The 14,424-nt window shown below is 51.6% G+C and overlaps 1 protein-coding gene across 1 annotated transcript; it reads right to left on the bottom strand.

The window, feature by feature from the left end:
• Positions 1-398: 398 nt before the first annotated feature.
• LOC104551823 (transmembrane protein 178B) lies at positions 399-12,513 on the bottom strand. The gene is made up of 4 exons (XM_061998403.1): positions 12,135-12,513; positions 5,241-5,354; positions 3,926-4,063; positions 399-1,985 (listed from the first exon to the last, which is right to left on the bottom strand). Exons 1-4 carry the CDS (start codon positions 12,511-12,513, stop codon positions 1,741-1,743), a joined length of 876 nt encoding a protein of 291 aa, XP_061854387.1. The 3' UTR covers positions 399-1,740.
• Between the last annotated feature and the right edge of the window lie 1,911 nt (positions 12,514-14,424).

Here is a 14,424-nt window from a genome sequence, read left to right as displayed (position 1 = left end):
AACCCAAATCTGTGATGTGTTGGGGCTTGGTGGTTGTACAGGTGAGAGCCTCCTGTCCATGGTGCCCATCATACTGCCCTTGGAGCCTCCTGCTGCTAGGACTGGGTTAAATCCTGCTCTGCTACTCCTGGGTGAGGACCGAGAGGTTGTACTGCAGTAAGTGCACTTGAATTAACACTCTCTGAAACTCTGGACCACACACTCATTCTGCAAGGGAGGAGTGAACACTATTCACACCTGAATGGCATTGTATCACTTAGCTGTGGCAGCTTTAGCACCATTTGAGCTCCCTGGTCAGTCTGGGAATCAATTAGGAAGTGGTTTCATCCACCGAGCAAGTCTTTCAGTACTTTTAATGCCAGTTGAGAATTACAACTTCCATTTAAAAATTACACTTTTCATAAATACACTGACTTTTAGCATTAAGTATCTTACATGCCACTGTATTGTATCTTAAATACCATGTAAACATCTCCAAATGCTGGCCAGCTCATCTTTACCTGTGCAGTTTTTGGACACTGGGGAGAGGGGTGGGGAGAGGAGGGATGAAAGAAGAGATGAAGGAAAGCAAAAGGCGTGGTCCCCACCCCGCCAGCCCGCAGTACTTTGGCTGGTGTTCCTGAGTTAGCCCGAGGCCTGGCGCTGGGGCTCCATCTGGGCTCGGGGAGGTGGGGAGGGAGCAGAAGCCACAGGTTCCTGAGGAAAACACACTGCTGCGGGTTCTTGGGAGGTTGATGTTGGTGGGGGGGCTTGGGTGAGGTGGAGGCAGAGCTCCTTGGCTGCTCTCACACAACAGGAGCTGCACCCACCAGGGAGCTGTGGAGGGGGAAGGTTGGTCCTGGCAGCTCAAACTATGACACTTTCACAAGTGTTCCCTGGCCTAGTGGTGTGGTTACGAGCTGCATGTTGCAAACACCTCCCCCAAAAAAGAGGCGGGGAGTTAGCCAAAGGAGTGACCTTACCTGTGTGAGAAGCTGAGGAGAACTTTCCCCTCCTTACCTAAAGCCAGGAAGAGGTGTTGGGTTTTTTGAGCGCCGTGCCGCTCGGTTACAGCCGGCTCCTGTTGGAAACAGCTTGAGTGGTGAGTAAATAGCTGATACCACAGCATGGAATGGGACAGGTTTCTGATTTAAATGAATTAATACTAAGAATGGGCTAATTCTTTGGCCTAAACCTCGGCTTCGATCAAGGTTCTTTTGGGAAACGGCGGCCTGAGCGAACACCAGACGTGCCTGTTGCAAAAAGTGTTCAAGCCAACTTCACGTAAGCTCCTTGCCCTAGATTGGGTCTGAGTGACACAGACCTGCAGCAATAGAGTTGGTGCGTAAACATCCCTTACAACTGGACAATAACAACAGGACCATGGAGGTACAGTTCAAAAACCAGCACAAAAAAAGACACAGCCTTGGACTTCATCCCGTGTAAACAGAAGGAGAAAACAAAACTAAACAACTGTCCCCCTTTAACCCATCGAGGAGCAAAATCGCCACTAATTCGAACCCGGAGTGACTTGCAACGTCCGTGTCCGCAGCCGGGGGCCGCAGCAGCAGCATCCCTGCAGCAGCAGCATCCCCGCAGCAGCAGCATCCCCGCGGCAGCAGCATCCCCGCGGCCGCTGCGCACGGCTCGGGCGCCGCGCTCCAGGCGCTGCCGTGCCGCCTCTGCCCGGTGTTCACCCACCGCTCTGCCCGCGCCGCGCTTGCCACAGTCCCCTCCTCGCTCCCGCCGCCGCCGGCTGCCTCACACGGCCCCGTTCTCTTGTCTGGGTTTCTGTACGGACGCCCGAGACGTGTTGAGGGAAGGGGCCAAGGTGCAGAGGAAGCCAGCCAGGAGGGTGAGGCCCAGGCCGCCCCAGGCACAGAACATGGACCAGCCATAGCCATGGCTGATGTCCTCGGGCAGCCCGTAGACGTAGCGTGGGTAGCGAGACAACTCAAAGTTGATGCCAGCTACACAGGTGCAGAGGGAGATGATGCAGCACGTACCTGCAGGAGACAAGTGTGAACCCTCACACAGGGTCATTAAGCCACAGTTTGGGTTTTTTTTTCCCCTAGGTATTTGGAAGTCAGGAATTTTCAAGATCAAGAATTACCTTTTTGGGGGTTTTTTGGTAGTCCCACCAGCCACTCTTCTTTCTTACAAAGCAGGAGTAAAAAGAAAAAGGTAAATCTGTAGGACTACAAGCTACCTCACTTGTCAAATCACCAGTACTGCCTTAGCTCCCTCTGCTGCTATGCTGATCACATCTGGTTCATCGTGCATCAGTTCTCCCTTAACTTTCTTTCCAATGACTAACAGCCTCGGGCTCTGGTCAGCACTTGGGCAGCCTCTCCTGGGGCACATAAAGAGCTGCAGCCCTGCTAGGTCTCCCCTCACAAAGCCCAACCCCCTGCCAGCTGCAGCCCAGAGCATGTGCCCAGGTTTGTGTCAGCTGCCACATGGTCACTGGGCACCCCTACAGAGGAGGAAAAAAGCCTCAGAACCTTACAACACAAGGTGCTCGAGTATGCCTCATCTATGCTAGATTCAAGGTGATCACAGAATCTTAAGGGTTGGAAGGGACCTCAAAAGCTCATCCAGTGCAACCCCCCTGCCAGAGCAGGACCACCTAGAGTAGGTCACACAGGAACTCATCCAGCTGGGTCTGAATGTCTCCAGAGAAGGAGACTCCACAGCCCATCTGGGCAGCCCCTTCCAGTGCTCCCTCACCTCAACAGGGAAGAAATTCTTCCTTGTATTTCTTTGGAACCTCTTCTGTTCCAGCTTAAACCTGTTGCCCCTTGTCCTGTCATTGGACATCACTGAGCACAGCCTGGCTCCATCCTCCTGACAACCACCCTTTATATATTTGTAAACATCAACTTGGAGGAGACTGAGGGGTGACCTCGTTACAGAGCCCCAGCTCCCTCAGCCTTTCATCAGAAGGGAGATGCTCCGCTACATCATCTTTGTGTCCCTGTGCTGAACTCTCTCCAGCAGCTCCTGTCCTTCTGCAACTGAGGAGTCCAGAAGACACAATATTCCAGATGCGGTCTCACAGGGGAAGAGGAGGAGGAGAACCCCTCTGAACCTACTAACCTCTCAAGCTCTGGATCCATGTCTAAATACCACAGGCAGCTCTCAGTGCTGACAGCACACCTGCCATGGCCAGTGCAGAGTACCCTGTACCACTTCCAACGCTTCCCTCTCACTGCTCTACGACATAGGAATGAAAACGGGCCTAGAGGCCATCTTCAGGCACAGAAGATGAGGGAAGATGGCACAAGCCCCACTGCCAGCCTTCCTAGCATCACACCCTGCCACCAGGGTGGTTTTCTGTGCAGCTTCCCAAAAGCTCTCCCTGGGAAGGCTCCCTGACAGCGAGGGAAAAGCCCACAACCCCACAGTGCCACCGGGCCCCTGCCTGTTCCACTGCTAGTGCTGTATCTCTGCTCGCAGCCATTACAGATGCTGACACTGGGCCTCCAGGTGAGTAGCTCTGGTTTTTAAGTAGAGCCCAGTTTTTCCATCCTTGAAAGCTGCCCATTTGCAGCTTGCAGTCTGAGAGTCCTCCATCCTTGGAGCATCTCAGTAACCCACTTTTTCGGTGCATGTGTTGCTACTGTGAACCCTTTCAAATCCAGGTGAGCCCATTTGGGAGCTAAACCAAGTTCAGTAAAATTTGGCCATACAGAAAGTCTGCTCCCAGCCAGGAGAAGAACAGACGTAACACTGGCAAGCACTGAGCTCATGTCCTTACCCCCCAGGCCAGCGTTCTCCAGGCTTGTCTGGGTCTGGGCCTCTTGTTACCCAGAGCCCTGAGCAGCAGAATGGTGCTCTGCATTGATTGTTGTGTCTGCTGTGGGCTGCCGCTATTTCTGAGCCCTGCCTCCAGCCAGTGCCACTGACTGTGGTGCCATCAGGAGCAACAGTGAAAGTCTCTCACCTCCCATGAGGAAGAGCAGCCCGGCCACATACTGCATGAGCTCCTGCTGCTTGCAGCAGCCCAGCACACCAATGATCCAGCCAAACAGGATGATGGAGACTGCCATGCCAATGAAGCCAGCCGTCATCCTCCGCAGGTCTGAGCAAAGAGAGAGGAGAGGAGTGAGAAAGAAGACAGGGAGATGGCAGCACAGCCAGGGGAGAGCACAGACATCTGGATTTTTTTGGTTCTGAAGTTTACACTTCTCCTCTGGACTCCTCCTGTAGCTTCTTCAAGAGTTTGGCCTTTACACTCCAACTAAGGGAATGCAGCTCACTCGATTCCCTTCTGCTGGGCACTGCACAGGAGTTCTGTCCTGATCAAGGGAACAGTGGCCAAATACAGGGGGACAGAAGAGGTGCCTCATGAATTCAGCAGCGATCTGTAAACGGTGGTACCTCAAGGGTTGGGTTATTTTTTTTGTGGCGTGCTTCTTTGGGATGGAGTTTGTTGGGTGAGTGCCTGCTGAAAACAGAAATAAAAGGAGGGAGAGGGGATGCTGAAGAAAAATAAAGGATGGTGCATGGAAGGCAGGTAGTCTGAACTGAAAAGAGGAACGGTGGGAGGACAGAGCAGACAGCAGATCGATACAGTATGATGGGAACAACCTCTAAAATAAAGCTTGGGCACCAGTGATATGAACAGCACTTTGTCATCCATAATACAAGTGCTGTTCCTGTCTCCTAGTTCAGTCCCTTAGCTGGCTTACCTGGCTCAGATGACAGGGACTAGGCAGAGTTGTGTGAGGCAACAGAACCAGAGACCAAACGGAGAGAGAAGCAAGGGCAGAAATAACTGACTAAATCATTCTCAGTGACAGGCTACTGGTCAGTCAGCTGTGTGGGAAGGACGTGGGCATGAGGCAGCTGGTGGGCCCCGAGCTGGTAACAGGAGGTTGCAAAGACAAAGGGAGATGTTCCCTGAATGAGATGGTTGCCAGAGAGCTGCACCAGGTCACTGGTGTGCACACAGGAAATAAATGGCACACGCTCTATAGAGCCCATATGGTGATAGGGCACCTTTGCTGTGAGCCATCAGGGACTGGCTGTCCCCAGCTCCAGAACATGATGGCACCTTGCCACACACTACACATCAGCCTGTACTCACTGCTTAAGCCCCTCCAAATCTCACATCCCCTTCCAATCACACCACCAGCACTTGCCCTTCCTCACTAGGCATCTACACGTAGAGGCCAGTGGCAGCTGCCTGGTTCACAGCCCTCCCCTGGCACTGCACTAAGGCCCAGGGTAACCCGGCGAGGCTTGGGGGTACTCACGGAGCGCGTGCCACTCGTCCTGCCGGATGGTGTTGGTGATGTTGATGGGCAAGTTGCGAGGAAGGGAGCTGGAGGTGTAGTGGTACTTCACAGCAGTGCAGCGCTGAATCACCCCTGAAAAAGAGACATTGGTGTGAAATAGCACCAAACCCCCCATCCTGTGCCTGGCACTTGCTGCTGAGGTGGCTGGTCTGGCAGAGCTCAGGCAGGGGGAGCCTCAGGTCAGTAACACAGCAAATGGAACCAAAATAAAGGGAGCTGTTTACTTCAAAGGCTTTGGAGATAAGGAAAGGAGAGAGCCTTCAAAAGAGGGAGCAAGCTGCTGACCCACGCAGCCCCATGGAAGGAACAGCTGAAGGTAAACAGAACCAACAGTCACCAAAACCAGCTCCAGCAGCTGCCTAGAGGAACTGGTACAGGCTCTTTGGGATGGCTGAGGAGACAAGCACGTGGCTGAGTACCAACAGGGCTGCTTTGTCTCTGAGAAGGCAGAGTTGAATCGCTGAAGGTTTTAAATGAATGCTGGGAAGTGAACTGCGTGGGAGGAAAGTTTGAATTCACTCCAGTAGTTGCTGGCTCTTTGCTTTCCTTTCAATGAACAGTAGTATCCAAGTAGGTTTGTTTCCATTATAGCTTAAGGAGAAGTGTACTCCGGGTGCAAATGTGAACCTACATGTATGCTCTTCTTGACAGGGATTTGTAGTTTAGAAAAGAGCTGATCACAGAGAAGACAGCAGGGGCTGGAAGGAGAGGAAGGTGCCTTGCCCTCCCTGTTGTAAATAAAGCCTGGATGGAAGAGAACATCCAGAAAAGAGCTAAACAGTACAAAAAGTTCCCCTTAAACAATGGCTACAGAATTATTACCACTATTTGAAAGCTGGGGCAGAAGAGCCACCCAGAAACAATCAGTTAGCCAGTGAGCTAATTAAGCTGATGAGCAGTCACTAGCAGGGAGCTGCAGAGCCAGTGATCAGCTTTGCAAAAGACACCAGCAAACCTAGGAGAAGAAATGGGCTTCATGCTGCTCCAGCAGCAATGGGATGGATGATTTTGTTCTCTAACAACGTTCACTGGGACTGTGCTGACCTGGTTCCTGCAAGGACATGCTTCAGAAAATCAGGAGCTGGACACAAGAGACCCAGCCAATTCCAGCCATCAGCCTGGGGAAGGGAAGGTAATCTGAATTTCCCCACATTAATGAAACAATGACATTTAAGACGGAGTGGAATGAGCAGAAAACTCAAAGCCTGGGTTCCAAAAGCCTCTGAGCAGCCCCTTCTCCCCTCATGGTCCTCTTGGCAGCACGGGGCAGCCACATATCGAGCTGCTGCCCTGCACCTTCCACCCTTCACCCTGCGGCCACCACTCAGTAATGGGACACCACTTCATTCCCAACAGCCTGTAAACATCTAAATTAAGAACTTGAGCCATGGACAGCACATCACAGGACCTAATTAAATGTAACCTGTAACTGTTGGCTGAATTCAGCTTCAACACTGACATGATTCACATGTGCTGTCCAGAAACAAGCCTACGGTGCAACCTCACGGCATCAGATTTTAGATGGCAACGCACTGGGCACGTCATTAAAAGTAAGATCTGTGCAGTTACATATTCTGACTGCAAAAGCACCATATATCAAGCAATGCTTTATATAAGAGCAAGGATTATTACTTCTACAGCTCTTCAAAGAAACACCAAAGACCAGAGACCTACATCCCTTATGATCAAAGCTATGAACTCCTCCGCTAAAATGCCACTGAGAAAATCTTCGCTCTATATTATTGCAAGTTTACACACAGCCTCGAATGTCTCCACCTTCTTATACAAATCTGTTTACTTAGAACTTCCAAATATCAATTCATTCTGCCTCTGATTGAAAAACGTTGCTCCTAATCCTCTCTTCCCCAGAATTCAAAGTCCTAAGTGTACGTAGGTAGCACACGAAATTACATCGAGACTGTTTGCAGAGAGAAGAGCTCGGGAGTTTGGAAATGTCAAGGTCTATGCTCAGCGCAGACTTCTCATCCATGGGCTTGGTGACAGCCTTTGATTACACCATCACAAGCTGTTTTGCCAACAAGGTTCCCATTTCTCTGAGAGCCCAGGCTGGACCTGGGCCACCACAGGCCAAAACGAGGGAGGCCTCGCTTCAGAGTCTGACAGCAACGCTGAAGCAGGTAGGCAAGAGAGTCAGGGGATCAGAGATGCAGGAGATCTCTCAGGTGAATGCCTACCCACTTTGCCCCAGAAAACTCTCACACACACAGAGGCAATCCTCAGCTGCCAGATTTTGCACCTGCAGTCACTGGCTCGGACTTTCCATGTTCTGAATGAATCTCTAAACCTAATTTGCAGAGATTCTGTGCACTCAAATACAGCCAGGTACTCCACAGGGCTGCATTTAGAGTGATGTAACACCCGGTCCTCTGAGTACTCAACAAAACAGAAACATGACCAACCAAAATCAGGTTTGCAGTCTCAAAGCTATGGCAAAGTCAAAGGAATCGAGAAAGTCAATAGGTCTGAGACATCTGAGAGAAACAAGTCCTTTGTCCCAAGCCCTTACACACCCCAAATCTCAGTCCATGAAACAGTGACAGCATCCTGCCCTCCGTTTCAGACAGCTGGCAGAGAAGTGGCTTTGCTTTTGTTTATAGCACATTCAGAGGAGCACCCAGAGAAAGACAGCCCAAATTAAAACCTTTGCCTTCAGGCAAGGGCTTGGACAGACTGGAGCCATGTGCTGAACAAGGTAGTGAGCATTGTCTTTTTCGGCAAACAAGTAGGTTGAGAAGACAGGACAGAAGGAGGCAGGTGCTCGTGTCATTAGCATGAAGCACATGCACAAGACAGCAGCCAGCCTGCTGCTGGCATTGCCTGGGGGCATGAACAGAATGCTTCCGAGTTGCACTGCATGTGCAATTTCCTTGATTAAAAACATAAGCATAAGAAGCAATGAGCTGCACCTGGCAGTGTCAAACGGACACTTTCGTGTCACACCTGTGTCCTCCCATGGCCAACGCTGTTTGTCACACTTTGTCCTCAGCCTGGGTTTTCCTCCCCCAGGATTGCAACAACCCTTGGGACACTACATGTGGCTGTCCTTGAACAAGTCCTTTCTCCTGACTGAACACAAAGGCTGGGAAAGGTCAGAGGATGCTGGCTAAGAAGAATTTCTGGACCTCCAGACACCCAGGCAGAGTTACTGGCCCCTTGTCCCGGGGCTGCCAAACACCTGGAAAGCCAACCCAGGCCTGCTGTCACACATTCAACGTGTACTCCTGGGCTCAGCATCCCCCGACCTTCTCTCAGTTTAGTTTTCCTCTCTCTCCCTGACTTTGAAACGTGCAGGTTTTCCTCTCTACACTGCCTGTGTGCCAGTGTTATGAGTAGGAAACAGAAAGGTTCTTGTTTTCAGTTCTGCTACCAGGCCCAGTCCTATCTTTGAGCAGTTTGGCTCTCACACAGCTGGGAGACACCTTCCCCTTCTCCCCACGAGCAAGGCCAGGGAGCAGCTAGCACTGGGCAGTTAGCACTGAGCTACCATGTGAGGTCTGACCCTCCACTCCCTCATGTCCCTGGCCCAAGCAGCCACCAAAACTCCCTGGCCTCTTCCTCCCATTTCTGGGCAGGATTCTGGAGAACATCACAGCTATGGGACCACTCTGCCCACATCTTCATCCAAAAGCCACCAGATCTGGCAGACCAGCCTTTTAAAACACCATGATAACTGTTACAGATCATCTTTACTGACAGATCATACCAATGGCCACGGACAAACACTGAGTTTATGGAATATGCCACTGTAATAGATGCTCTACAGACCTCAGTCACCCCTGTAAGTTCTTCCAAGTTATCACCATCAGGAAGGATGGGGAGCACAAACATCAGGACCAAGAGGTTTTCTCAAGGGCCTCGTCGTCTCACAAGCTGTTGTGTTCCCCTGCTTAAGCAGCCAGTGGTCCTCCTCACTTTCTCAGCTCCATCATGGTACTAAGAAGTCATTTCTGCCCTCTATGTATGAGCCATACCAGTTCCATACCAGCTCAGGGCAAGCTTCAAAAGCAATAAACCCCTCAGTTCATGGACTATGATGAAGCTTTTCTTCTCCAATTCTTTCCATTTACTGGTGTTAAAATGCATGTTGTTCACATGAACCCACCAAGTTACCCAAAGCAGCCTGTGAGAATGGATCTTCCCTAATGAATCATTATGGATCTTTCCTAATTAATCATTTTCTACCATCACTGCTTTGTAAGCAATGCTTTTTTCATATTAACAGAGACCACAAAACAGCACAAAATAAACCCCCACACAACCTCACTACTTAAGAATTTGCCACGCCAAAGGTTTTTTGTTGCACCATGACTTAGCCAGTGCACGATCCCCACAGCACAGGCTCTACAAGGGTGGTGTATAGTGCTCAAGCTCTTACACTCAAGTCCCTCTCTGCACATGCACAGATCCAATTAGTTTCCCCAAGTGTTTCAGCTCTTTGGCTGCTGTCTTTTACTGATTGTTACTCTCCATTTGGTTTGTGCATTATTTCTTCTTTTGCCTCTTTTTTTTTGGAACATGAAACTCTCTCTTTTTTCCCCACAGTTCCAAAGCAGTAATTCTGCATTTGAAGGAGAATCCCACACATCATTCCCCTCTTACATTTAAACATTTCCCACCTCTTGAGTCTGTGCTACATTTTTGACTTCTGCTTTTTTTCCTTTTACATATATGAAGTGAATGTATTTTTCTAAAAACCTCTATTTTGGATACATAAATGTGTGCAGGTACATGCACCACCAGCTAAAATGTAGAAGTTTCCACAGAACTGCTCTGTATTAATAGCAGGAGATACATACAGGATTAGAAATCCATGGAATTATCTAAATGGTTAAGGGTACTTTTGGACTCAGTCATTTATTCAGAATTCAAAAGAAAGGAAGGAAACCTTAGTCCAGAAGTGCTAGAAAAAACAAGAGAGTATAAACCCAAACCAAAATTACCACAGCACTGTCATTAAAAGAACCTCACTAATCAATTCACTCCTCTGTCATTAAAAGCCTATGAAAATCTCTAGTTTAAGGAATATTAGAAGGCATCATGCATCACTAAAGAGCCAGCTGAAAAGTTACTGCAAATTGAGGAGAAAGTAGGACTTTCAGAGGTGCACAGCAGTGATCTTCAGCTCACATAAGAACACTCCCCCCCCACCCCATTTTTTCCTTCTGGAAGCCCGAGATCTAATATCATGCTTGAGAGAACAGCTCAGCCACAGCCATACCTGACCATCAGCTGGAAAAGGCTGCTCAATCCCAGGTGTCAGAGGAAAGATAAACACAGCAGGAGCAAGGAAAGGCTGCTAGTAAAGCAGGTCAGAGGAAGGGAGAAGAAGAGAGTCGTATCTATTTAAAGATCTGACTCTATGAGAACTATCATTAATAATTTCCCTCTCTAAGATAATGCATAAATCTTTACAGTTGCAACTGCAGACCTAATAGGCAAAGAATATGAGGGAAGCAAGGCAAGGTCTTTTATTAGAACAGCTGAAGGAAGAAAAAAGAAAGAAAGAAAGGAGGAAAACCTTTTTGATTTAGAGTCCCTCCATTTTCCACACATCAGACCCCGAGGAAGATCATTCAGCTCCCCGTAACACCCTTGTGCAGCAGAATGCAAGCTCTCTGTATGGCCACTGCAGCGTTGGGAAAATACCTCAGAAACAGAAGCACTGAGCACCAAACTAGTGTTCTTCCCATCCCCTTCCCCAGCCTTTGCTAATCTCATTGGGAGCTGAAAGCATTTGGCTTGATGCGGAGCCAAAAGTCATCAAACGTTTTACACGACATCCAAAATTAAGAGGGAGAAATGAATGAGCTTCCTTTTAGTGAAATGAGATCAACGTGGAAATGAAAAGGAAAATGCATAAAATGGATCCTTGGAGATTAAACGGAGAAGGAAGGTAATCACTCAGCACTGGAGTTTCTAAAAGTAAGAGTCACTGCTGTGCATGGGAAAGCACGGACAAAGATGAGCTGAGCCATCTGTGCCAGCCTATCCATCCTCTGCTGTGCACGACTGGCGTCACAGTTGGAAGCCACGCTGAAGAACTGCTCCCACTTTCTTAAGATAGCATTTCCATTTTGTGCCTCAGTGGAAGCACTTCTCCCAACTCCTACTCTCCCTGTGCAAACACATACCTGATGGAAAATAAGTCCTGTTATTTACCATTAACCATACACGGCATTTCTCATCCTAAGCTTGGTTTACACGTCTCTTTCTTTTCTGACTCCACGAGTCGGCACACTACATTATTTGCACCATTCAGTGCAGGGATTTGATTCCCACTTCTTGAATTGCTTGGCTTTGTACTGTGCATCACAGTAGCAGAGCACCCGTGGCTTTCTCTCCTTTTGCCCCTGGAGTGACATCTGCCACCACCAAGGCAATCCACTGCAGAATGAGAACTCGCCCATGCTCGAACAGGAACAACAGGTCCCGCTCCCCCTGCTGCAAACATCACGGCGCTATAAACAGCTCTGTACGTTGCTCGGCGCTCAATAACAAGAAGGTGGCAGGGTCAGGAGAGTGCCCAGCGAGACCCCGAGGCGGTGCCAGGCCCTGCACGGGGCCACCGAAAGGGCTCTCCCCGCCCCCTCCCCGCAGTCCCACCCAGCACTGCAGCATTTTAAGCAGACAGGGAGGCGTACAACACCCCGGCGCCGGGTCAGGGCCGCGCCGGCCGGGCAGAGCGGGCGGCCGGGGCCGTGCTGCGCTCTGCGCCCTTCCCTCCGCGCCGGCGGCAGCCGCGGGGCCCCGGCCGAGCGCAGCCGAGCGCTCAGCACCACGGACAGCGCCAGCGCCCCGGCCCCGCCGCGCCCCCGCGCCCCGGCCCCGCACCTTTCCGGATGAGCTCCTCGCTGTCCGGCTCGTAGCCCGCCCGGTGGCAGCGCCTCCAGAGCCCCGACACCGTGGAGTTGAAGCGGCGGCCGCAGTGCGAGTCCAGCGCGGCGGCGGCGGCGGCCGGGGCGGGGGCCGGGGGCCGGCCGGGCAGCAGGGCCCGCGGGGGCCGGGCGCGGAGCGGCAGGTGCGAGCTGGGCGCCGACATGGAGCCGGGCGGGTCGCTGCGCTTGTGGCCGAAGCCCCGGCAGCGCTCCCGGTGCCGCCGCGCGTCCGTCTCGTACCAGGAGTCGGTGCCGATGGCCACGGCCAGGAGGGCGAGGGCGGCGGCGGCCAGGAGCAGCCCGGAGCCGCTCAGCGCCTGAGCCGCGGCCGCCATCTTTCCGCGCCGGGGGCGGCAGGGGCGGGCGCTTCCCCTGCAGCGCGGCTGGGGGCCTCCGCCCGCCGCGCCGCCCCCGGAAGGGAAACGCGGCCGGCGGCCCCCGCTCCGCTCCGCGCCGCCGAGCCCCGAGCCGCCTGGGGCCGCCTCCGCGGGGGTGCCGTGACGGGAGCCGCAGCCCGGCCGCGGGGCGACGGCCGGGGCGGGGGGCGAGCGCGGCCCCGGCTGCGCCGCCGCCTCCCGCCGCTCCCCCGACGGCAGAGCCGCGCTCGGGGCAGCGCTCAGCCCCGCCGGCGCCCCGCGAGGACGCCGGCTCCGAAGCGTGGAGGAAGGGCAAACACCGACAGCAGCAGCTGTGGGCATTTGGGTTTCATTATCAGTTAACGGAAAGTAAGGCCCGAGGAGCTGAAACATGTCAGTCTGTTTTATGCAAGGAGCAGCAGGCTAAGTCCCAGCCATTAGTTAAATGCAGCCTTTCCATGGGCACAAAATCCCCTTTGATCCGGCTCGTTCCATGGGACTGGCTGCTCCAGCACCAGCCCTCCCCACAGCCAGGTGTTGGGACATTGTCTTTGCAACTCTGACGTCCAGGTAAAATAATCTAGTGCTACACTCGGTCACAGTTACTAAGGACTTTTAAACTCCTTAGTCTTTGTTAAAAGCCATTCTTTTTTTCCCTTGGAGCAAGGAAGCTGTAGGGGGCTCGGATCCTTTTCCCCACCACCCCTGTTACTTCTCACCCCCTCAACTGCAGCAAGCACAACACAACTGCCCTCCCTGGGCCCCTGCCCACGACAGAGTAGTGCTGCTCTGTCTCCCCAGAGCCCTGTGGCTGGGGAAGCCTGCAGCAACCACAGCTAAAGCTTGTTTTAACCACATTTCAGCGTGATCCTCTGCAGCAGTTTGCACTGGACAGGCAGGATTACTGTCCATGCAGCTGCACATTAGTGCCTTCGAGGCAGACAAATTGAAAGGGCTGCTGTCAAAAGAATTTTCATACACCTACCAGCTAAATTGTCTTCCACATCAAGAATGACAAATACTTTTTAAATACAATCACTGCTCTAGATAACATGGAAAAATCCTCCAATTATAACTGATCCAAATAGTCACGTTTCCTAAATGCAATCCTGTTGTGTCACCCTACTCTCTACATCAGTCCCTCAGGCTACAGCTTCAGATGGTCTTGCTGAAACCTCCCTTAGAAAGTTCCTATGCACGAGATTCCTTCCCATCGCTCTCCCTCCTGTACTACTGCAGCTGTGTCAGAGCCACTCTTTGTGGACTTTGGGAACCAGTCAGATGATTAATCCGTGTTATTTTTGATTAGAGACTAAAAAAAAAGAGGTGGGGGAGGGAAGCTCACAGCACAGCCCCTCAGGCAGGAGTTCCAGCACAGCCAGGGAACAAGATTCCAAAAAGCAGACTGCTGGCAAAGTCCTTAGACCGTGAAAACACACCTCCCTTTATCACCTGCCTTTAGCTTCTTCCTGCTCTTGGGTTGTCCTTCTTCAACAAGAAGTCTTCTGGTAAGAACTGAGAACCATGTAATACCATTTGGTATTTACAGGCTTTCAAATGAAGAGTGGGGTAAGACATGCTCTGCACCTGTGCTTTTCTGAAGGGTAGAGAAAACCCCTTCAGTCCTTTCTGGGCAATTCCTACGTACAATGTTTGAGGAGCGTGCCTTTGTCCCACATGGCAGGCAGGCAGCTTAGTGTTGTCGATATCAGATAGGCCTTATGCTTTTTAAGACTAAAATAATAACTAATCGTGGCAAAGAAGGGTTGCAAAGCTCTTCTGGCTCATCAGCTACCATGCAAGCTCTCCTCTCAAAGAGGAGCCAGCTCATTTGGTGATGGCTTTTCAAGGAACCCAGACGGGCAGCCAAGGGACAGGACCTGGATTAGA

This window comes from Colius striatus, chromosome 6, assembly GCF_028858725.1.
Source record: "Colius striatus isolate bColStr4 chromosome 6, bColStr4.1.hap1, whole genome shotgun sequence".
Taxonomy (NCBI): domain Eukaryota; kingdom Metazoa; phylum Chordata; class Aves; order Coliiformes; family Coliidae; genus Colius; species Colius striatus.
The sequence above is the reverse complement of the archived record's forward strand: the minus strand, read 5'-3'. Positions and strand labels throughout refer to the sequence as shown.